Source organism: Enhydra lutris, unplaced genomic scaffold, assembly GCF_002288905.1.
Source record: "Enhydra lutris kenyoni isolate GAN:26980312 unplaced genomic scaffold, ASM228890v2 scaffoldscaffold3, whole genome shotgun sequence".
NCBI classification, from domain to species: Eukaryota; Metazoa; Chordata; class Mammalia; order Carnivora; family Mustelidae; genus Enhydra; species Enhydra lutris.
Genome location: NW_019154087.1, coordinates 68265216 through 68290503, shown reverse-complemented (window position 1 = coordinate 68290503; position 25288 = coordinate 68265216). Strand labels below are relative to the sequence as shown.

The following is a 25288-nucleotide window of genomic DNA, read 5'->3' as shown; positions in this document are numbered from 1 at the left end:
TTCGTTACCTGTGTATAAAAGTTAGCTGTGTTATTTTTTGGAAATAGCACCTACTTTATGACCTTCAAAGGGAGGCACACATTAGAGCTCTGCTTGCCAGGAAAAACCAAAGAGGTGAGGAAGGAGCAAGAGGCACAGGGCAGCCCTGGAGGTCTGCACCCCTGAGCACTGGCCCCAGAAGCCCATCTCTGGCAGGTCTCCTCCAGAGGTACCTTCAAGGTGGCATCTGGGTGATTCATCTATTTTGGTTTTTCAACAGCCCTTCCTACTTAAAAAGACTCCCTCCCCACTCCACCCTTTAGGCCATCACTCTCCATCTCCTTTGTTACCACAAAAAGAAACTACATTTCACAGTTGATTTTGTATTGTATCCAAACTACAAAATTTAGTAATCGTAATCCCTTATCATCTGGACCAGCTCCTACTACATTTTTCCTACCTCCTATCCTTCCACCACCAATATAACCCTTCTGATTCAGCTAAGTTTCTTCTCTTAGTGTCTCCCACATACTTTTGGCTTATTTCAACCTCTTTTGGCTAATGCCATTTCTTCTGCTTGGAATGTTCTCTCTTCTCAAGATCTAAATGCATCCCTTCCTCGAGGACGTCTGAAGTATCGCTTCTCTCCAGGAATCTTTTCCCCATCATTCTCACTCCCAGTTTCCTCGAATATTTACACATCTAATTCATATTATATCGTCGTGCACTGCTTAGCATATTGATTTGTGCTTATCCTCTGATTGTTTTCTGTCAACATTTGAATGAACTGTCAGCAGGGACTACTGCCTTCTCTACAATTTCTACCAGGCAGGTAAATGCTCAAAACTTTTTCTTAACGAAGGAGCACCCAGTAGGGACCACAACTATCAGCGGATCATGTCCTCGCTGTGCTAGTACGACACTGCGCATGTTGACATATACTCTTATTCTCTGAAAAGGCTTTCAGTTCGCTACACCCAGAGATGTTTTCCTCTGTTGGAGGAACAGATCTCGACTCTGTGACAGAAACCAAGCAAAGCAGCATCTGCTTTATAGAATTATTTTTCACAATGTTAAATGATTTCAGAGGTCAACATGTCTCCTCCCATCCCAACCCTCTTTACCTGAAGACCTTAGAAAATCACTCTGCCAGGTGGCAGAACCAGCTTCTTTTTAAACACAAGAATGTCTGTTTCAATTTTTCCATAGTTGTATTTATTCAATAGTTCCTTATCTTAAAAAAAAAATCAGTTATCTTCCCTATAACTTCTACCCTCTTGGTCCTAGACCCTGTTTTCTGCTCAGCATTTCAGAAATCTATGAAAATACCTTTGAAGCCAAATTTTAATTATTTGTTTCCCTCTCTTTCTCTGCCTCCTTGGTTGGAGCCCCTCGCAAGTAGGGACCATGCTCTATTCAACTCCACTGATCCCTAGTCCCTGGTAGAGTAACCCTCAGTTACTACTGAATGAATGAATGAATCAATCAATCAATCAAGTATGAGTTATCAGACACAAGCTACAAATTTAGGAGAAATGACAATTCAGAGTAAGTTTACTCCCTTTATCACTCGACAGAACTTCATATATTTGAATGTAGTTACCAGGCATGACTGTTCTCTCTCTTCACTTTTAGCTTCAAACTCAGAACTCCCAATTGTCGCAATCATTAATTCCTCTGACGATGATTTCAGGAGCTTCCTCGCTTCTAGTTGCCTCCCTTCTGGTGAGCAGTTTATCAATTTCCCCCTTTAAATCAGGGCACCCAATCTGGCATTCATCGTACAGATGTGATCTAATCAGTTTACAAGACCAGCATTGCCACCCTTGTTCTGAATTCAGTACTTGCATTAACTCAGCCAACTCCGCTGAAATGCATCCATTTTTTTGAATGAAAGCTGAATTTTAAATGTTGCTTGTTATCTTTCTGCTTGTTGTCTACGAATGTGGTTATGTCTGAGGATGGAAGCTGGGAAAGGGGGCTTTCACGTTTTACTTTAAACATTTCTACATAGTTTTCATTATTTATACTAAACATGCACTATGTTTGCCATTAAGAGCCAATATAGACTTTTAAAAATAAATGAATAAGAATTTGTATCTGTGATTTCTATGGTTCTGGTCTCATGGAGTACACTTAAGCATATTTAAAATACTTGTACTTCTTCTTCTTCTTTTTTGGGGGGGTATATATTTTCTCACCTATCAGCAAGTAGCCATTGAGTAGCTACTGACACTTCTAAATATGATCTCGTGGTCCAGTCAATCCAAACCCCACTTCTAGATTGTGACATTTCTCTCTTCCTAGTGATGTCACAAAGCAGCTCACTATAATTTGGTTCCCCTCTTTCTTAAGGTCAGATTAAAACCCAGTACGTGACTATTCGAGGTTTGCTTTCCCCTAGAAGGGAAAAATCATGTAGCACATTTCAGGAACATTTCCTGAAGCAGAGGGTGTCCCACACTTTGTTTCCTTCCAAATACAGCTGTGTTTCATGCTCTGGAGAGGACTGTTGGGTTAACAAGTGGGGCCAAACAAGCACAGATTAGAAGACAACTATAATTCTAGGCCATTACACGAAAGCAGTGTTCTCCATATGGAGCACGTAATACAGACCCCAGAAAGCGTCACTGCATGTGTCTCTCTAATTCTCTTACCCTCAGCTGAGTCTGAGGTCAAAATAAATCTTTGAGGAAAGAAGTATATTATTGGTGGCACAAGTTCTCATGGAACACAGAGCAACACACTCCATCAGCACCTAAGGGTCCCTCCTATAACGGAGGGCCTCTGAAAGGAGTGCAGACGGCAAAGGCATGTCCTCCACATGCGGGGCCCCAAGAAGGTTTCAAAGTCCTCAGAGACACAGCAGGCCTCAGGAGACCAGCTGATGGTCCAGCCCTTCACAGTGCTGACACTGGTGACCTCAAGCTAGTTTCTTCCTCTCCGTGGCTCAGTTTCTACTTCCGTCCAAGCGGTGGGAAAAGGAGTCCTTCCTGCTTGCCTACAGGCAGATGAGATCAATGAAAGTGCTTTGCGAACAATATAACATACACAGAATGTGTGGGTAATCTATTATCCATTTTACAAGATGGTGCTACTAAGCGCAGAGAGGTTCACCGGCTTGCCCAAAGTCACAAAGCGGATGAGAAACCCTGGAGATCATGGTGGGAGAGGGTGAGAGAAAAGACGGGAGTCCATACCTCCTCCCTAGGGCAGGTGCCTCCCTGAGCCTTTGGTTTCAACTTGGAGGAGTGGGAGTCAATGAGTTATTTCTAGGGTTTTAAAAGCAAATTATCGTTGATAAGCCATCCAGGCTCAACATGACATGTATTTATTTTGGGTGGAAATGGCATCAGCCCAGAGTGGAAGTTCCGGTCAGTTCCGGGGTCCTCAACACTGGCTATCCATTCAAGTAATTTGGGCAGCTTTTTAAGAATGTCCATGCTCGGGATCCATTTCGAGCCATCAAATTTAAACTGCTGGGGGGCAGTGGAGAGAGGCAGGTGTCTTCTTTTTTTTTAACCTCCCAAGGGATTCTAATGTGCAGGCAGGGTTGAGAATCACTGTGCTGCTGAATGGTGATCAGAAACTTACCATCAGCAATACTTGTCTTTGACTGATTACACGGCAGTTGGAGCATTCCTACTGAGAGCCTTCGTTGAAATGAATTTACACCTCATATATCGTGCATACACTATGTGCCAGACGTGAGCCTACATATCAACATGTATGAACTCAGTTCCCGTAAGCCTTACAATGTTCCCCCACTGCACGGATGTGAAAACAGGCAGACGGCTGCAGTCCCTTGCCAAGGTCACGGCTAAAACATGCGGCAGCCAGGACGGGTCTCATGCATCTGGTACCAGGATCTTAATCCCCACCCTCTACTGCTTCTTAATACTGCCATAGAATGAGGTTTACAGAACCTTAGCCTCAACGATGAATTAAAAGCTCACAGAATGTTGGACAATGTAAAACAGTTTCTAATCCAAATGCCCGTGGGGGCCAGGAGGTAATATACATGAGGGAGGGGGGCAGGTGTGTATGCAGACGGGGACGTGGCAGCAGAGTGGTAGGAACTGTGGCAGACTGACGAGCACATGCCCGGGGAAGGGAGACAGCCGCCACCAACGACAGCAGATTGCTGCCATGTGGGGAGGTGGGCCCCGTGCTGTTGGCTCGTCCAAGTTTTTAAAAGAAGCTAGAAATTTGGATTTTTATGTGAAGCTGCCCATTTGCAAATGCGGCCTCAAGTTTTTAAACATACTGTGGAGGGCAAAACACATCAGTAGGCCACTAGCTTGTAACCTCTGATATGATCTATCTCACACACACAACACACACATAGGCACACACACAAACACACACCCCTGAATCCTTCATTTAAAATTAATTTAATGTGTTCTCTTGGACTGGTTCTCTGCAAAGAAACAGCAGACCCTGCCTTTCCTTATTTTGTACAAAATTTAAACTATTACCTAAACAACACATGGAAAAACCAATATAAAATTTCCCCTGGGTAATTTTAATCAGTGGACTGACTGTTGAATAAATGAATAAATAAACATTTATTAAATACCTATTCTCTCATTTGAATCTCACTGTAAGTCTGTGAGCGTGGATTTATTGTCCTCACTCTACAGTAAGACCCAGTCATAATTCATATGATTATTACACAGTTTAGACATAATTCAGGTCAAATCACAAACACAGAACATGTTCCTATAGTAAAAGTCTAGTGTAATACTGTTGGCCTATGAAATTAGTATTAGTCAAGCCCTAATTTAACAGCCTTATAAAAGAATTTTACCATATCATATTGTTACTCATCGTTCTAATGAGAGATATGGAAAAAAAAAGTGTTTACACACAGGAATCACCAAAACGTCCTGGGTCAGAAATGCCTGTAGTCTAATCACGATCTAAGCAGATGGAAATTTATTTCATAAACATAATAAGAGCTAATATTTCTTCAGCTCTTCCTATGCAGCTGGCACTAATTAGGCAAGGTTTTATGAGTGTATCTATTACTGATACTTATCAATAGCGATACTGACATTTATCAACCAAGCTTCACACTAACCCTATAGTAGAGGAACTATTACCACTACGGAGAGATGAAGACACCAAAGACAGGGAAGTTCAGTCATTTCCCCAAGGTCACACCGCAAGTGAGTGCCAGGACTGGGTTCCAAACAGCCTGATGCCAGGCTCCACACACTTATCCACTGTGAACTTAAAAAGCATGTGTGTTCTCTGTTTTCACTGAAGTCGTACCATATCCAGTAGACACAGTGAAAAGAGGGCAAAGTCACGTGTTATTTTCTCTCTCTCATTATGAACAACAAAAGCTTTTCAAAACACACTACCAGACAACTGAAGATACTAGCACTGTATACCTCTAGAGAAATCTATCGCCTCCACAAGTACGGTAGCCTGTCTCCGAGGCTCAGAGAAGCAGAATGCTGCTGATCAATCATGCGAACGGTCATCTTTCCCTGGCCTTCTCCGGTCCCCTCTGAAGCCCAACTTCTTCAGAGCACTCAGAACAACTCAGCCTGGATCCTCCTCTCTCCCCCCGCACACCGCACTGCTAATGGGGTCTAGCCACTTGTCTGACCCGGGGAAGAAATGCCAAGAGAGAGACAGAGAAAGAGAGATTATTTTAGGGTCTGCTTTTTCAGGCTCAAGCTTCAGAGAAGGCCCATGCATTTCTTCCCTGCTGACAGAGAGCACCTGGCTGAAGTCGGACTTTTCTCAACACCGGAAGCCATGAGCACCTCAGCCTTGCTCATTTAAGAACCCTCGAGACAGAAGAACTTCAGTGGTGGAGGTTGTTTTTTAATAGGAAGGGGAAGGGATGGCTGGAAACAATATCCTTTTTAGGCACACAGAATCTGCTGCATTTAATATAACCCTAGGTCAGTCTGTGAAAAGCAGAGTTGCTAAAGGCCACATGCTGATCTCAGACCGTAGGCGTGTATCACTGTACTTTTTACAAAATTAGCTACAGTGCAGCCTCCCTGTGAGTGTGTGTGTGTGTGTGTGTGTGTGTACATGGCAGTGAAACTGACTTTTATAAACAGCAATATGCACCCATGCGACTAAAGATCAGTATCAAGCCAAAGTCTGATTTTATTTTTTGAAACTACCTTCTAACTACAGCATTTCTAACCCAACGGCGGGTCCTGGTGGGGGGATGGTAAGAGTCACCTGAGAGGCCCTTGCTTCAGCACCTAGTCATACACCATTCTTTGATATCATAAAAATGTAATTTACAGACAGAAGATAGAAGTACAAAACTTGCTCCTACACGGAAGAGGGAAAGCAGCGAGTAACTTCAACCCATCAAGGACTCTTAGCTCTTTCTAAGGTCTGTACTTTGCACATTAGTTTCTTACAAAATATGACAGAAGGCATTTCAGCGACCATGGACCATAAAGTATTTTGTACACTTGGCCCTAGATGGTATGAATTACCGAGCTACACCTAGCAAAGTAGGGAACAGAAAGAATATGTCAGACACAGGACGCAGCATCTTCATTTATAACCTCTATCTCTAAAATGTGATTCTCGAGGACTTTAACTAAGCCAAAATACAGTAGTAATAAGGTTTGATGGGGGGGGCTGGAAATGCCCCATATGTCTCAACAGAACAAGGCCCGGTCTGGAATTCTTTGCAATAAGAGAAAACTCAGAATCTATTCCTTTGCCACAAACCCCATGGTCTTGTAAAACCTTATGCTAGAAAGCCTTTAACGACCCCAAAAGTCCTCTTTTGTAGGTCATACCATCATTATCTTGTTCTGTGATTGGTTTGATTAAATTATAGAAAATTACTAATACATCACTCAGAATGGAGAGATCAGTTCCAGACTATTGTGTTTGTGTTTCGGTCCTCCTGTCCTAGTGCTCCAACAGGTACTTAAAAAAGGACAGAGCAGGAACAAGACAACTTCACACAAGGAAAGTGAAAGGATACCGGAACCTTCTGTCAGGCAGGTCCCTGTCTCCCTTCGGCTCTCACAGACGGCGCTGCTGACGGGTCCCAGGAACCAATGGAACTTCACACAGTGACACTGTGGGCTCCCCCGTTTCCATCACGCCTTTTGTCACCAGCGCATCCAAAGATGCCACTTGGCGCGCAGGTGACCAGGGTGAGTGATCCTGGGTGAGTTTTTCTGTTTTGTCAAACAGATTCATCCAGATAATCAGAACCCCAACAACTGGGATCACTAAATAAAGTGGTTTACCAACCCAGCTGGGCAGCACACATTTCAAACCCAATCTTCCCTACAAGACCATCCTGACATTACTAGGACTCCCTGTATTTTAAGGCACCTTTTGACACCAAGAGAAGCCTGTCTGGTTCCTCCACCAACACAACACCGTCCCTTGGGTGTTTCCACAGCCTTTATCCATCTAATTTTATAAGCCTCACAAGACAGAGATTTTCCACACCTCCCTTGGACCTCTCCTAATAGAGGCCATTCAAAGGCTCTAAAAACTCAGAAGCACAGTCAGCCCTCACACAGGCTGAAAGCTGTCCAATTTACCCTTCTCCAGCATGATTTATTTACACTTTGTGCCGGAGACTGGTCAACTCACACCAGCTGTGTCATCCCCAGAACGAGATGGTGGCCCATAGATAAATTAAAAATCAATTTTTTTATTAGAAACTATTTTAAAGCATTAGAAGGAATGTGATTTTGAACTATCTCCCTTATTTTTTTTTTTTAAGATTTTATTTATTTATTTGACAGAGAGATCACAAGCAGGCAGAGACAGGCAGAGAGAGAGGAGGAAGCAGGCTCCCTGCTGAGCAGAGAGCCCAATGTGGTGCTCGATCCCAGGACTCTGAGATCATGACCTGAGCCGGTGCTCGATCCCAGGACTCTGAGATCATGACCTGAGCCGAAGGCAGCGGCTTAACCCACTGAGCCACCCAGGCGCCCCTATCTCCCTTATTTTAACAGGAAAGTTCCGTGTACCCTACTTCCCACATTAGGAATACACGGATTTCTTTTAGGAGAACAGATGAACGTTATTGCCCAGTATCAACCCAGCCTGCTACGTGGTACTTCAGGATCACTAGCTCTGTCTGATAGGAGCAGAGAAATATTTTATTGCCTCCGACTCAAAATTTTCCCCTGTGGTTCCCGTCATAATCAGGAGGAAGTGCCTCGTCACTGAAAAAATTAGTAAGCGTAAGTAGGGGAAAGAGTTAAACCTTCGACTCCTTCTCTGCCAACAGATATCTAAAGACATGGAAAAATACAAATATAAGGACTCCTGTTGCTTTCCTGTCATTTTGCTTCCCACATTTACTAGAAAACAAGAGATGGTTTTTAAAGTTTTGTTAATGAAATACATAGTAACCTGTTCTGGTCTTGACCCACAACTGAGTCAACAATGAAAATACTAGAATAGCAAAACAACTGTTGTATTCACTTTTCCTTGTGCTCTCCCTTGGGAATAGGCATCAGGCAGATTTCCAATGATAAATATAATAGGATCTGAACTCATACATGTTCAAGGGTAAGTTGCAGCTAATGAGGAAATTTTAAAAGTCCTGATGGAACCCATGGTAAAAGGTTTTACAGATGTAACAAACACAGGGGAAAGCCCTTCCTGACCCTTTCCCTCCTCAGTCAGTGATCCCAAATGTAACGATGTCCACAAAATGCTGAGCGCCACCCCCCCAGGCCTGGCAAACAGACACAGTATCACTTTCCCCCTCTTCTTCTTTCTTAGACTGACAAACATTTTTCAGCTATGCAGTTTGGGATTCTGCTACAGATAAGCTCATGGTATAGTTCAGAGGATCCCTCGGACATTTTTCTGAACGTGGAATTGGACCTCGTTGATGGAAAGAACGTTTAGAAAAGAGCCATCAGCAGCAGCAGAATCGTATTTAAATTCCCAAATGATAATATTGCTTTAGGGCAAGAAATAAAGGCTTTACTTGGAGTCATGATTTTTTTAAAGCTACTTCTCAAAAAACAGTTCAGGTTTAACATCCTTTGTTGGTGGTCTCCTCCAAAAACTAGCACAAAACTTCTTTTTGTAAGTGGAATCACCACGCAGCTCTATAGGACAGGCCATTTTCTTTTCTGCATATGTATGAGGCCTATATAACACATACACACACATCACCCCCGCTGACTTCAGAGGCCCAGGAGGAAATGACTAGGTAGAATTTTAAGTCAGAAATCTAACGCTTAGGTTAGTAGTGTCAGGTTAAAGGCTCGCCCATCCCCAAAGCTAATTCGATTCTGCACAGTCCCATGGGTGTCTCGTGGAACAGAAGGAGCTAGGAAACCTTAGCAGGCTGAAGCCCAGCCTGGGGAATTGCTGGAACTCCGTGCCAGGGGCTGAGGCGCACCCCAGACTCAGTATCAGATAATACCAAGTGCTCGTCTGGATTTCCAGGACTAATCTACTCGAGGGTGGAACTTCCAGGTTCCCTGGTGCCTGTGCTGCCAAGTGAGAGGACTTTGTCCATCCACACTGTGCCTGGCTAGTATTATATTTTATAACAGAAAAATTAGGTTCCACACACAGAGTCTATTAGTAGCCATGGTCCATGGGAGGGAGACAGAGGCGGGGGCGGGGGGTGCTATGGGAAAGTAGAAAGCACTCTGAAGTTTCAATAGGTTCAGTTTCACAACTTTCTTTTTTGTAATCTAATTTGTATTCTACTTCTAATTTTAAATGTGTTTACAGTTTCTCTAAATTCTCAAAGCTCTATCAATAGTGGCTATTAGCCACTTTTGTGTTTACTCAGAAGGGTTCTTTGGTTCCAAAAGCTAGTTTCCCCATCTCATTCCCCCTCCAACCTCTTCCTCTCCTCCCCACCTCCAAAATTACACACCTCTCTCCTTTCTTTTATTAGGGTCAAGTTTAAAATCTAATGTTGTATAACTTCTTAAAACCCTGAGATGACCTATCAGGGCAACAGTAATCCCCAGCGTTACTTTATTTTAACTTTATACAGAAAGGTTCTCCAGGTTAAGGGAAAAAACCCTCCCCCACATATAAGTAAACAAATAAAGAATTTAGCATTGAAACTGGGATTTAAGACTACAGGGATATTCTGCATTAAATACTGATTTACACTAATTTTTACCAAAGTCAGTATTTATTACCTCTCCCCACCATTGCAAGTTTAAGACTCACTCAGCACTTAGGAAGCTTTGGGTTACTGTGTCTGAATTGCAAAACACACCATTTGCCCAGAAATTGCTCTTAGTCCAAATGCAAATTGCTTATAAAACATGTGTAAACCATGCTTCGAACAGGCAGCACACATCCACAAAAATCCATTCAATGCAAAGGTAAGTGGAAAAGCTTTGCAAATTAAGCTTCCCTTTAAAAACTGGAGGGACATTTATGGTTTCCAAAAGGTAATTGCTTCTTACTTCAGTAAAAGTGGCTTTATGCGACTGGAAGGAGTTTATTTATTTATTATTTTTAAGTGAGTGGATAACAGTATTCAATTAGAGAACGGGGTGGGAGAGCCCACTCTTGAAATATAACTTAATCGCCAGGCACCAGCAAGCAGGAGAGGCCCACCGAGCATACGAGCTAAAATGGAGCCTGAATTTCCTCTCAGACTAAGAGGGTAGTCGCACGAGGTCAGGGTCAAGGTCACCAGCAGGGCAGCCTGCAGCTGCCCGAATGCGCTACACACAACGGGAGGGAAGGCGTTCCATCTCCGTCAGAGCCGAAAACAGATAAATCCCTTCTCCTCTCCTACCCTCCCTCTAACCCCGCCAACATTTTTTTTTAAGCAGGGGGGAGAAGAGAAGAAAGGAAAATGACCAAATAACCTCACCGCCCTGGTTTTCGCACACAAGCTCATCAGCTCCCAAAGTTGCCATCTAAGGGCAAGTTCGCAGAGAACACTGAAGCCCATTTTGTCCGAGCAGGGCAAGCCTCCCCCGACCCCCCCCCCAGGATTCCTGCCTCCTCTCCCTCCCCCGCCACACGCCCCCGAAAAGAGCTGGGAACTGGCCGGCCGGCCATGTGCACGCACACACTTCTTCCACCAACTGCTGCGAGTTTTCTGTGAATCGCAGCGCGGAGCCTCCCAACTCACCCTCCCCGACTCCACCGCCTTCTCTTTCCTCGCACAAAATTTCCCTACACACGCAGCCGCCTGCGAGTGATTTTATGTGCATATATATTACATATGTGATATTATCCTCAGAACCTCTAGCGGGCAGGCGAAGAAAGGACTGCACAGGGGCATTTTTTTTTTTTTTTTTTTTTTTTAAAGGAAGGGGAAAAAAAGCACAACCCAAGCCCTGTGCGTCGACTCCTGCGTACCGGGAAGGGAAAAGAAAGAGGAATGTTTGCGGAGCGGGCTGCCTGCAAGTGCCCTTGCTCACCACTTCGGCCGCGGCCCGGGTGACACAGAGCCGCGGGGGCGCTTGGCCCGAGCCACCCGCGCCCCTTGCCAGTCCCCCGGGCAGGCACCGCCGCGGATATTTCGCGAGGGGGAGAGCGATCGCGCTGCCTGTCTGCAGCGGAAACGCACAGGCTCACACACAACCCGAGCCCGAGACACCATAACCTTAACCCTTCCCCCACCCTCCGTGAACTTCAGGTGACCGACCACGTCGGCCTGACACCCAGGCGGGTAGGCGCTCCGGCTCCACTCCCGCCCCCAGCCCGGGTTTTGCAGGATCGGGCTCCAAGCAGAGGCAGACAGCCGAGAGCGGGGAGCAGTGCGGGGGGAGAGAGGAGAAATTGACCCTCGGTCTCCCCCGACCCCTCCCTCCGGCGCCTCCGGCGTCCCCTCCTCCCCGTCACCCCGCCCCACGCCTTTTCCCCTGCCCCCTCCTCCGTGCATTCAAGGAGCCGGGCGGCCCCGGGGGATATTTTTAGTTGCTTCTTTCTCCTTCACTTTTAGCTTTAGCAGCATCTCGGAACACTCAAAGCGGAGAAAGATTGGGGGGGGGGGAGCTGGAGAGGGAGTGGGGGAAAAGTTAAGAGTCTAGCAAAGAAAAGCCGGAGGGAGGGCGGAGAGGGACCGGGGGCGCGGGTGGAGGAGGGGAAGGGGACCGGGCCGTGCCGGCGGGTGTGTGTCTCCAGTTGGTGTGTGTGGCTGCAAGCCGGGGAGGGTTGTGATGCACTTTAGTCCTGGACTCTGCTCAGGCTCGCCGGGGAGGGGGGTCTGAGAGCCCGAGTCTCGCCGGCTCCGTCTGCTCCGACTGACCCCGCATTTTATTGCGGCCAGGAGCCCTGCTCCTCCCTCCCCTCGGCTCTGCAGGGACCTCGCGCGCCGCGAGCCGCCCTGCCTCCTGCCTCCGCCTCGGCGCAGCTCCCGCACCCCACATCCGCCCGCCGCTGCCCGGCCTCACCCCCCACCCGGCCGCCCCGCGCCCCCGGCGCCCCGGCGCGCCCCCTCGCCCAGGCGCCGCGGGAGCAGCCGCCCGGCGGCGCGTGTGTACCGGTGTGTTTGTGTGCGGTGCCCCCACACCCTCCCCAGCCGCTCCCGCCTCGCCCGCCCCCGACTCCCCTCCTCCGCCGCCGCCTCCTCCACCTCCGCCTCCTCCTGCTCCTGCCGCCGCCGCCGCCGCCGCTGCCGCTGCCGCCGGCGGCTCCGGGGCCGACCAACCCCGGCGCAACCTTTAGCCGGAGACGGACCTCTCCCTGGATCCCGTACCCGGCGGGTGGCCGCGCGCCCTCGCCCCGACACCCCCAAACGCCATGTCACGGCCCCCAGCCCTCCGCACGCCCCGACCCCCGCACCCTCAGGCACCGGGATCCACAAGGAATTTTTTTTTTAAAGATTCCAACCTCTCCCACCTCCCCCCCTCCGACTCCCCGATTAAAAAAAAAAAAAAAAAAAGAACCGGCATCCACACTACTCCCCTTCTAGCGTCTCTTGCCCCCTCCCCCCAGCAACCCGGAGTGAGGAGGGGGAGGGGGAGGGAAAAGGGAAAAAAGCCCGATCTCAAGGAAAAAAAGAGGGAGGGTGAGAGAAAGAAAGAAAAAGAGAGAGAGAATAGAAAGGGCACGGGGCTGATCATCACCAACATGGCTGCCTCAGCATAGACCTAAACGAGGAGTAACCCGGGCTGTGTCTTTGTCAGTTTCACCTCTGTAACCCTAAACTAATGCAGAAAACAACGGAGGAGGCTGCGGAGGGGAAAGAGGAGAGGGAGGGCGAGAAAATGGCACGAGAGGAGGTGGAGAAGGGATGACTTACGTGAGGGAAGGCGCTTGGGCTGCTCCTGCTTCCTCCTGGGCATTTTCCCCCTTTTCTCACATTCTCCTCCTTGGTTAATGTGAGATCAAATAAACCCCCGTGGGGGCAGAGAGGCAGACACTGGCAGGAGCGGGGAGGTAGTTGGGGGGCGGGCGGGCGAGCAGGGGGAAACCCCTTCTCTCCGGTGTGTGCAATGGGTTGAAGCTTGTTTCCTGGAGCCAGATGAGGGGTTCTCTTCTTTTCTTTCCTTTCTTTTTTTCCTTTTTTTTTTTTTTTAAATTTTTGGTCGTGCACCTGGCTTGTCCCCGAGCGTAATATTCTTCAATGGAAACGGATCTAATAGGTGTGAGTGTGTGTGTGTCCTATGCTCGCGTGTGTGATGGGAGGTATAAATAAATGAGTGCCGGTGCGGCGGTGTCTATGGCCGCGCTCTGTGTCTCCGAGCCCCTAACACTAATGTCGGGATCAAAGGGCAGCGGCGGCGGCGGCACAGCTCACAGCTCGCTCTCTCGCTCTCTCTCTTTCTCGCTCTCTCTCTCCTCTCGCGCTCTCTCTCTCTCTCTCTCTCTGTCACACACACACACTCACACATACACAGAGGCACAGACTGAGGGAAAGAGCGAGAGCTAGACACACACACACACACACACACACACACACACACGCACGCACGCAGAGCAAAGAGGAAGGTGCCCTAAGGCTCCCAGGGCGGACTCAGGCTGGGATTTGCAACCGCTCGGTCTGGAAAGAATGGGGGGCGCGCATGCGGGGGGTGGGATGGAGTTCTTCGAATTTATCCCGCTATTCGCCAAATCTAGGGGGAAAAAAGTTTTCCCCACTCTCGGAACAGCGATTAGTTCATTACTCTTGCTGGTTTTTTTTTTTTTTTTTTAAGAAAATAGATTTTTCTCTTAACTTTCTTTTGTTTATTAAACTACATTTTGTTCTGCATAAAATTCTTCAGGCTTTTTCACTGCAAAAATTACTCTCTCACCCCATCACCTTAAGTTTGTGGAGGTTACGGTTTTCCAAACACTCTTCCAAAAACATTCCAATAAAAATAATTTTTTAAAAAAATTAAAAGATAGCAGCATATGGCGAAATCGATAACGAGGTTGATGGAGTATGTGCCCAGTTTTGGAGTGTTCATTGGAGTTAAAACTGAAACATGCTGCCGAAATGAAAATTACATCCCCTTGAGGAAGGGGGGGGGCGGGGAATAAGATTTGGTCACCCCCATGGTTGATTTCATTGCTACGTGATACTCCTACAGTGCACAGAGAGATCTGGACTTCTGAAATTTACTTTTTTTTTGCTGCAGTAGTGCAGGTATGTGAAACTTACCCTGAAGCAATTCTAGTTTGCATTATGAACCCAAATATAGCAGTTTTCATCAACTGATACATACTTTCATTACTTTACAAATCACACATCTTTCTTCAAAGAGAGACATAAAGGGGAAAAATAGAAAAGGATGGGTCTCACTCTAGCACAAAAGGTACTTGGTGAAAGAGGACTGTTCCCTTTGTGACTTGCAGTCATTTGGATAAAAGTTCACTCAGAGGTTGTTAATGATTTAAACTCCAAAACCTGCTACTATAATTGAAGTAAAAATGGTCTGAAGAAGAGTTGTTTCATAAAACTCTCTTTGTAAGAGGAAACTTTGAACTTAGCAGAATACATTATATGTCATGAGTCAGATGTAGCTAAAAAATAAAAAGGTGAATTATTTAACTACATCTTCCCTTTTTAGCTTTTTAAAAACTCTGACTCATCATCTTATTATGTTAAATATTTTCTTACCATTTTAAAAATAGACTTTTTCATCAAAGAAGGTGGAGGCATGGTGGAGATACAGAACGTTAAAATGACACTCTGTAAGCTTACACAGATAGCTAATGCCTCTTGGAGGTTCTAGCCTGATTCTCACAACTTGAGTGGTGTTAACAACAGCCATGGTGGATAAATCCCTACAACCCTCTTAAAAATAACAATAAGACCGTATATTGTGTCCTTTTATTAGAGACGCTTAAAGAGTGTTGGATCTCCCATAAGATGTTTCTCATTGATAATGAAATATCAGGATGAAACCCTCCCTGCCAACTCCTGGAAAGATTCAGCTTCCCCGTGTAACAAGTAATGCTATCAGAAGCAGGTTTTGAAACACCTGCTTGAATTCAATCTAAAACCAAAACCAGGAGCAGTCAAGTTTAAAATGGAGCATCATTCTTAAACCAATTCTTCCCTGAGTGTTGGCTTAAGAAAACCGGTCATCTGAGTTTCCCTGAGTTATAATTTGAGATGGAACCATTGTCCAACTCAGATCAAACTCAACTTACCATGACTTTGACTATTGTCAGTAGCATTGGACTTGAAATTAATATACGAATGGTAAGTCAGAGCCCATGCATTCCAAGTAGACTCATGCCCTGAGTATGCGGGATCTTCAAACCTAACACAGGGTAAACAGAACGGTCACAACACTCTACCACTGCATGCTCCAAACCTTTAGCTAGGATTTAAAGAACCATTACTTTGCATAGACTCACCAGCTCTGTCTTCCTGAATTGCTATGACTCTTTACAATGCTTAGTACACTATAATCAAAAACATACTTCAGGCCTTTTCTCAAAGTAGAGTACATTTCCTGTGACTTTTTTTTTTTTTAAAGATTTTATTTATTTATTTGACAGAGAGAGAGATCACAAGTAGACGGAGAGGCAGGCAGAGAGAGAGAGAGAGAGAGAGGGAAGCAGGCTCCCTGCTGAGCAGAGAGCCCGATGCGGGACTCGATCCCAGGACCCTGAGATCATGACCTGAGCCGAAGGCAGCGGCTTAACCCACTGAGCCACCCAGGCGCCCCTTCCTGTGACTTTTTAAAGGCATGCGGGCAAATGCTGTCAACTTTTAATTATACAGGTATTCAATCAACAGCCAAAAGCATTTTTAATTGAATTTATTCATACCTCTACCACTTTCCAAAAATTATCTGAAGTAGTGCACAGCAACAGAAAATGGAAATAAGGACAGGACAGTTTCGTTTAACTCTCAGCTTGGTATCTGTCTGCTACAAAGCACTCTTCAAGGGCACTGGCATTTCCCCCTCAATGGTTATATGTTCAGAGAAAACAAACTAATTTTAATGTTCGACCAATCTACAATATTAGGGAGATAGATAGCTAGAAGTTGCTATGCTAGATTTCCAAATCAAATGAATAAATGATTTGGGGAATGTGTGCCTTTTGGATGCACATAGTCATGAACCTTTAACTCGGATTATTCTTGTCCATAGTCATTACCTTGGGATATTCCATTTGTTTCAGCCCACAGTCCAAGCTTTTGAAAGAATATTTCATTGGGGTGCCTGGGTGAATCCGTCGGTTAAGTGTCTGCCTTCGGCTCAAGTTATGATCCCAGGGTTCTGGGATAGAGCCCCACATCGGGCTTTCTGCTCCGCAGGGAGCCTGCTTCTCCATCTCCCTCTGCTCCTCCTCCCTGCTCATGCTCTCTCTCTCTCTCTCTCTCTCTCTGTCAAATAAATAGATAATTCTTTAAAAAAAAGAATATTTTATCTTAATAATTATAGTACTCTCTCCACCCCCATCTACATCATCTCTCAGATGTGATTAGAATAGATTTTCTCAGAATTGGGCATTTTAAGAAGATGTTTTATAAATGCTCTCTCTCACAGGAGTGCATTCTGTCCTAGCCCAAGTATTGCTAGAGAAGGAGACAGAGGGAGCACTTCCCCTAGAAAGGTATGTGGTCTCTCGAGGGGTCCTTGAGTATTTTTGTAATAATACTAAGATGTTATTTGCCCTTTTATCTGTGTTCATATTTCTACTGATGATGCAAAAGCAATGGGAATAAAATGCTGGTACTTTAGCAGCTTGAATCAAGGCAATGGCTCCAAAATGTATTAGTAGTCATCGTCCACCACCATGCACTTAGAGGGGAAAAAAAAGGAAGATTCATTTTAAAGTCTCCTTGATGAAGCAATAAAATTTACTAATTTTATCAAAGTTCAACCCTTGAGTATGAGACTTTTAAATATTCTTTGTGACAAAATGGTTGGCACATAGAAAGTACTCCTGGTGCATATAGACATACAGCAGTTGTCGCAAGGAAAATCGATTGTGAGATTGTTTGATATGGCTGTGTTTTTCATGGAATATTATTTTTACTTGAAAGAATAACTGATAGACAAACTGCAGATGTTGGATATGTCTCCAAAAAATGAATAAAGTAATCCTGTAACTTCAAGGAAAACAATGCTCGGTATTTTTTGGCAATGATAGTATTTGTACTTAGAAGTGAAAATTAGAATTTTAGATAACTTGTATCCATCACTGCGAGCTTAACAGCTTCCTAATACAGGCTTCTCTGACGAGATCCATGGTGATGTTAATGAATATGACTTTTATACATTGTGTCAACATTTTGGAGGAATAGCATAACTCAGTGAACCAATATTTTCCAAATGACCAATGCGTGATGTTACAAATTCATGGTGAAGGATCCGTTCAATGTACAAGGTAGGCCAATGGATTTTAGTCTAAGAGTATAAAAAGTTCATTGATACGGTTTCAGATTCGGCACCATAAGTGATTTTTTAAAAATTGCCACTCATCAAGTTTTGGTGTGGTGTCAAAGAAGAATATCCACAATGATCTGGAAAGGTTATTAAAATACTCCTCCCTTCCTCCTACTACATATCTGTATGAAGCTTGCTTTTCTTCACATGCATCTTTAACAAAAGCAACATATCACAACAATGTGAATGTGGAAGCAGGTGTAAGAGTCCAGCTCTCTTTTACTAAGCCAGACATAGTAGCGATTTCAGAAATATAAAACAAGGCTACTCTTCTCATCGAAATTTTGTTTTGAAAAATAGAGCTTTTTAATTTTAAGATTTTATTTATTTATGACAGAGAGGGATAGCGTGAGAGGGAACACAAGTCCAGGAGAGCTGGAGAGGGAAAAGCAGGCTCCAGCTGAGCAGGTAGCCGGATATGGGGCTATATCCCAGGACACCAGGATCATGACCTGAGCCAAAGGCAGATGCTTAGTGACTGAGCCACCCAGGTGCCCTGAAAAATATAGTTATTTTTCATAAATATGTGTTATCTTAAATTGAGTTTATTTTTATTATATGTGAATTAATAAGCAAATATTTTCTAAATTCTGCAGTTGTGATTCATGATATAGTGAACATCAACAGACATAACCCATATACACAAAACTTCTCTGGAACCCTCTATACCTTTTAAGAGTATAAAGGAGTCCTGATTCCAAAGGGTTTGAGAATCTCTGCCCTAGAACTTAATTAAGATGCAGTTTAAAAGATGGGGTTGGGAGGGAGACAAACCATAAGAGACTATTCATCTCACAAAACAAACTGAGGGTTGCTGGGGGGTGAGGGGGTAGGGATAGGGTGGCTGGGTTATGGACATTGGGGAGGGTATGTGCTATGGTGAGTGCTGTGAATCGTGTAAACCTGACGATTCACAGACCTGTACCCCTGGGGCTAATAATACATTATATGTTAATAAAAAATTAAAAATTAAAGATGCAGTTAAAGAACTTCTCTGGGTGTTCCCCAGAGCTCTGAGCATCCAATTGCAAATATGTTTCAACTTTTCATAAAGTGAAACACACTTAGCTTCAGGAGTTGAGAGTAGGTTTCCTGTGCCCCAGGACTGGTTCCTCTGATGAGATCCCTTATGAAACACGGAGAGGCTGTATCAGATAGGATTTTCCAGAGTAACAGAATCCATAGGATACATATAAGTATAGAAAAGAGGAGATTTATTATAGGAATCAGTTCATATGGTTGTGGAGGCCAAGAAGTCCCATGATCTGCTATTTGCAAGATGAAAACCAGTAAAGCCAGTGGTGCGATTCAGCCCAAGTCCCAAAGGGCTGAGAACCACAAGAACCCATGTGTGAACACGGGAGAAGATGGATGTCCCAGCTCAATCGGAGGAAGGGAATTTGCCCTTCCTCCAACATTGTTCTATTCGGGGGCCTTTAACAATTAGTTAATGTCCACCCTTATTTGTGAAGCTGGTCTAATGACTCAAATGGTAATTTCTTTTGGAAAAACCATCACAGACATACCCAGAAATAATGTTTTACCAGCTCTCTGGACATCCCTTAGCCCAATCCAGTTGACACATAACATCAACCATCGCAGAGGAGAATTAGGTGTTCAGCAAGTCCTACTGGAATATGTCCAGCCTTGTGGAGAAGCTGACTATTCTGAACGCAGGGTCTGAGCGTCTTTTGGCCCCAGGCCCTTTAGGAAAGTGAAACCACTAAGGGTCTCTCTCTCTCTCTTTCCCAGGCCCTGAGCTCTCTGCCTCAGGACACTCTTTACCCCCAAAGTGCTCCACATTTGACATTTTAAATAATTAGTGCTTGTCCCAAGGCAGAGAAATGGGTCTGGCGTCTCTCCTGGCCTGGACCTCACGTGTTGTAAATCAGTATCTGGTGACAATGACCAGCCATCATTTACACAGAGAGAGGCATTTGCTGTAATCTGTACTTGTGTTCTTAGGAGGTCAGGGCCTGGCTGGGATCAGCAAATTTTGTCACAATTTGGATAAACCATGCTTTTAAAATCATATGACCTGACAGAGAACCTGGCACAGGAAACACTTCTGAGCATTTTTGGGTGCCTTTCGTCCAAATTCATGCACTTGGGATCTTTCCCTTAAATATCTTACCAATTGTTTTTCAACTCTGCACCGTCTCAGAATACAAGTCATATTTAGAGTAGGTAAATTCCTGATCCCTGGGATCTGTGTTTCCCTCACCTGGTCCATCCTGTCACCTCTAATGACTGGGTCGCTCAGGCCATCCTTATTCATTCCAAACTTGAACCCCAGTTGGGACTAAATCTCTTGTCTCTAAAGCCTTATGTGCCAGGATTCTTAGCTTCCCTATCAATTTAACTCCTCTGGGTCCTTTTTTTTTTTTTTTTTCCTACACGAATGAAAACTCCCCTAAGCAGCTGCTCCCCACTTTCATGCATTTTTCCAACTGATTTGTCTGGTTGCTTAATGTACTTCTTTGTTGCCTGACCCAGTCACCTTCTGACCTGCCTCAAATCATACTGCTGTCTCCTTGCAAGTCCCCTCGTGCATTGTGGCTTTTCTCCCAGCCCCTCTCTCTGGCCATGATTAGTTCTGATTCAGTTTCTTTACAATGTCTATCTTTCCCTTTGTCTATTCCGTTCCCCATCACCTTTACCCACTGTGGGGCACCCATTGGGACATCTTGGCAAAGTTGTTTACCCAACCCACGTGCCAAGCAACTTTTGACCATGCATTCTGTGGCATAATGCCATCAGAATAACAAAAAGCAAAACTATAGCCAACCAAGTATCATAATTTTTGGTGACCAGCCAATAAAATGAGAGCAGAAGCCAATCAAAAAGCTTCCAGTGAGTTTCCCTTGTATACTCTTGCCTCCATGATTCCTATCTCTTCCATCCATAGTCATGCTGGTCTGCCTCCACCCATTTTTTGGCTAGATTTCATGTGGTTTGATACCTCACAGAAAGGAAGGCCAAGTTACCTTGAACTCCAAATGCATCTTTTCTGTGACTGAAAAAAGGCTGGCTATGCCTTTTTTTATTGGATTAAAAGTCCTTTTGTATACAACGGCACATGATAATGTCATGGGAGTTAGCTAATAGGTTCCCTCTCTTCCATCATTTACCCACATATTTTAATATTTTTAATAAGGAGGGAAAATTAGAGCTTCAAATTAAAATCACAGAATTTTATGACCAAAAGGTGCCTAGCAGATCACACAGGTTGGCCCTGGTATTTCACAGATGAGGAACTGGAAGGACTGAATTATTGGATGATGCTGCTAGCTGGGCTCTGACTAGTGACTGTTTGATATTTCAGAAAACTAGAGCTCAAACATAGGGTAATGTGAAAGCATATTGATGCATCCTGATGGATTTAAACCAATTTTGCAAGCCAGGGCTTAGGAGCATTTAATAGAACAACATAAAAAATTAGGGAATTTAAATGTTGTACATGGTAAATTCAGCATTGGTTTGATATTATTGAACTAGTTTCTGGAAGGTTCTCAAATGTGAACAAAGAGTAACTCTGGGGGCTAGAAATAAACTCTTAAAATTTACCAAAATATTTCCCAAACCATTGAAATAAACTCCATTGAGAATATGGATATTATTTTTAAAAATTTTATTTTATTTATTTTATTAAAGATTTTATTTATTTATTTGAGAGAGAGGGAGAGAGTGTGCAAGCACGAGTGGCGGTAGGAGCAAACGGACAAGCAGAGTCCCCACTGAGCAGGGAGTCAGACTCAGGGCTCAATCCCCAGACCTTGAGATCATGACCTGAGTCGAAGTCAGAGGCTCAACCTGACCGAGGCACCCAAACACCCTGAAAATATAGATACTATTGATTAAAAACCAGAAACCATAAAAAAAAAAAAGTCAGGAGGAAGGAGATGCTATATCTTTCAAGCAGAAACTCTGCAGACATTTCAAAATACAATGTCTATACCTTCATGAAAAGAGCGTTTCTGAAGTCCAACTTTTGATCCCATTCCAGTGTTGGCCAGCGGTACACTTAGCCTCGGCCAGTTGTCTTACAGAAATCTTTCAGTGGAGTTCATAGGTACCTTGGAAGATTGTCAATGTATCCGTTCAAATCTATTACTCCTAAAGCAGAAACGATGAGTCACCCAACCCTGAGCCCTGACAGCAGGTCAGTGGGGTCATTTTTGTGTTGGAAGGATGGGCGCTTTTAACAGCAGCTGCTCCTGGAACCTCATCCTTCTTCCACGTTTCACGATTACATACCTCAGGGACAATGGGGAAAATGGAGCTTTGTGAAATGTTCGGGACAGACAACAACAACAACAACAACAAAAAACGATACCTACAAACCGCTCAAAACGACAGGAAGGAACAGAATGGATAAAGGACAATTTACAAGCTTTTCCTGGGATCTGAGCACAACTGGTTCAGCAAGTGTCCTTTCGGTAAACAGATGCTGGTGAATGGATTAGCAAATTAGTGTGGAGTTACACTCCGAGAGACGAGCTGCTCTGTGGACATTCTGTTTGTAAAAGCTTCAGAGACCAAGACTCCCTTTGGCATCTGCCTGGTTCTCAAAGAGCACAGAGGACTGGCTGCCATCTAATTCCTGTTGGATGTCCTGAAAAACAGAAAACAGGCATGGCGGGAATTACTTAATTTCCACAGGTCATGCCTTTAGAAATTTGCACCCCAGAAGTTCAAGCTTCATTTGTGCCAGGTCGTTTGTTGTTTTAGAGAAGGTTAGGTTGCTGACTGGTTTTTTGTTTTTTTTTTTAACATATTCCGAGTCCTTGAAGAGTTTGCTTCTTTGTAGAGTGTCCATGAGAAGCTTTGTTGTGTCTTTTGCATAATATAAGTAGTTTGTTCAGCAATATTTCTGTCTGAGTGTCAACATAGTTACATATGGAGTCGGGGGAGAACATTCTGGACCAGCAAGGGTTCCCTAATTCATTTTCACATTAACTTTTTAAAACATTCCTATGGCTGGGGAAGCTGAGGCATGGCTCAGGAAAGAAATTGCTTCAAACCAGGTTATTAGCCCACTTTCATTTGGAGCTATAGATATTTTAATTCAATGACTAGTATTCTACTTCAGCCCTTAATGATTTCTCTATATATCAATCAGGCAGAAGCCTAAGGAACAGATGGGCCATGTTTCATGCCTTAGAGGCCAAGAGACTCCCAGCTTTTATCTAATAGGGAAGAAGTTAAGCCCAGATGCCCTGCTTCTCTCCCCAGGAAATGCTGCTTTCAGTTGCCTGAAAGAGTGTGAGCTCCCATGGCGATATGCGTTGTTACGTTACTAGAGAGAACAAAGTAATTTCTAAAAGTAACCAAAAATAAAAAAAAATAATAAAAAATGAAAATAAACCCAAACACATTTAGGCAGAAATGGACACTGTTGGTGGGTGGTTCAACCCTGCGGATTGGTTCTTCTACCTTCGTTCCTCTCAGTTCTCCTCCTTCCTCTGCCTTGTTCTGTGCTCCAGGAATCGACCCCAGGTGACTGCATCACCGAAGTTCCCTGGCTGGCTTGATACAGTTGGGTCCAGTCAACAGCAGGTACTCATGAGAGGAAAAGAGTGGGGGAGGGGCAGAAGGCTAAGGCTATTTTTTCTCTCTTCTTTGATGCCTTGGCTGTAATTCTGTCCTTCCATGAATATAAGTTCTGAGCACAACTCAGACGTCATTGGATTTGGGATGTACTATTTCCACCCCTTGTTCCTTCAGGCCAAGTGGTGGTAATGGCCTCCCACCACAGCTAGTCTCTAGGTGTCTCAACAGTCCTCATTTATTCCCCATAACCTTATCCATAGCTCTGTAGGTAGTCCCTTCGTTAGAGGTTCTTTATTTGACCCATATGAGGTGAATTCTGTTTACTGACTGAAACTAGATTGATGAAGGTCTTTTGATTCATTCATTCATTCACCAACTATTTAAGTACTACTGCGTGCAAAACATTGCACAAACCACTGGGAATACCATTGCTGAGTAAATACTAATATTAACCTTGACTCTAGATTTTACAGAACTCCAAGTCTTATTTTAATTAACGTTTCTTTGTTATTATCCATAAGACTGAGATGATTAAGGAAAAAAAAACCCAAAAAACTGAGGGGCGCCTGAGTGGCTTTTTTAGACAAAAACGTCTATCATTGGCTCAGGTCCTAATCTCAAGGTCCTGGGATCAGTCCCTCATTGGGCTCCGTGACTGGCGGAAAGTCTGCTTCTCCCTCTCCCTCCCCACTCATACTTTCTGTCACTTTCTCTCTCTCAAATAAATAAATAAAATCTTAAAAAAAAAAAAAAAACCTTAGGTTTTTTTCTGTTGTTGTTTGTTGGTTTGTTGTTGTTGTTTTTTTCCTTTTAAAGCACAGAAATTCTCCCTGTCAGCTAAGAACTCTGAGAACAGGAAATTAAGCTACGTGAGAAGTAATTATAAACCCAGGCCAATATGAAGCAAATAATTAATAAATGCTATAGACTGAATGTTTGTGTCCCTCCAAAATTCATATGTGGAATCCCTACCCCCCAATATGATAGTATTGGGGGATGGGGACTTTGGAATGTAGTTAGGTTTACATGGGTCATGAAGGTGGTCCCCCCATGATGAGATTGGTGCCTTTATAGGAAGAGATGCTGAAGAGCAATCTCTCTCTCTTTCTTTCTCTCTGAGAAAGGCTCTGTGAGGATACAGGAAGATGACAGCCATCTAAAAGCTAGAAAGAGTGACACCTGGCTGGCTCAGTCAGTGGAGCATGTGACTCTTAATCTTGGGGTCATGAGTTTGAGACATAGGTTGGGTACAGAGATTACTTAAAAATCAATCAATCAATCAATCAAAGCCAGGAAGAGACCCTCACCAGAACCTGACCATGCTGACACCTTAAACTCAGACTTTCAGTTACCAGAATTGTGAGAAAATAAATTTCTATTGTTTAAGCCGCCTAGTCAATTGTATTTTGTTATGGCAACTCCAGCTGATCAATATAGCAGATGATAAAAATGTAAAAAAAAAAAAAAAAAGAAAAGAGAAGAGAAGAGCAAGCAGAATCGGTTGCCTAAAGAAAAGTCTTTGTCCTCCAGTCCTCTAGGATCTAGAACCATCTCAGTTCAGCACTCTTAGTAAAACTATTAAGTGGCCCAGGTTTTCACCAGGCCCAACACCCTTGCCTCCTTGGTCCTTCTCTCCCGCTGGCAGCATGTTTGGTGCCCACGTGTGCTCTCAGCTGCACTGTTCCTTTCAGCATCTAGTGTAACCACTGCACTGCCCACCAAAACTACCCTCAATCAGCAGGCCGGGCTCACCCTCTTTCTACATTCAAAATATCCCTGTTCTTGTTTTCTCCCAATTTGCATGTTTACATTCTCCAAAAATGATAGCCAATGGGATAATGAGAGCTGCTCATTTTTTTTCCTCTTTTATTGCCCACAAAATTGAAACATATAGTTATGATTCTTTTAATTTAAAATTTAGGCATTTAAAAACAGCAACAATA

At 44.2% G+C, this 25288-nt stretch overlaps 1 protein-coding gene across 3 annotated transcripts in view; it reads right to left on the bottom strand.

Moving 5' to 3' along the window:
* The window catches only part of LOC111156012 (zinc finger protein 827), a 165729-nt gene extending 152439 nt beyond the window's left edge, over nt 1-13290 (bottom strand). For all 3 annotated transcript variants that reach the window (XM_022516545.1, XM_022516555.1, XM_022516565.1), the window contains exon 1: nt 13199-13290. In XM_022516545.1, coding sequence (XP_022372253.1) covers nt 13199-13241 — 43 coding nt within the window. In that variant the 5' untranslated portion in view covers nt 13242-13290. The remainder of the gene's footprint in view (nt 1-13198) is intronic.
* Nucleotides 13291-25288: the final 11998 nt, after the last annotated feature.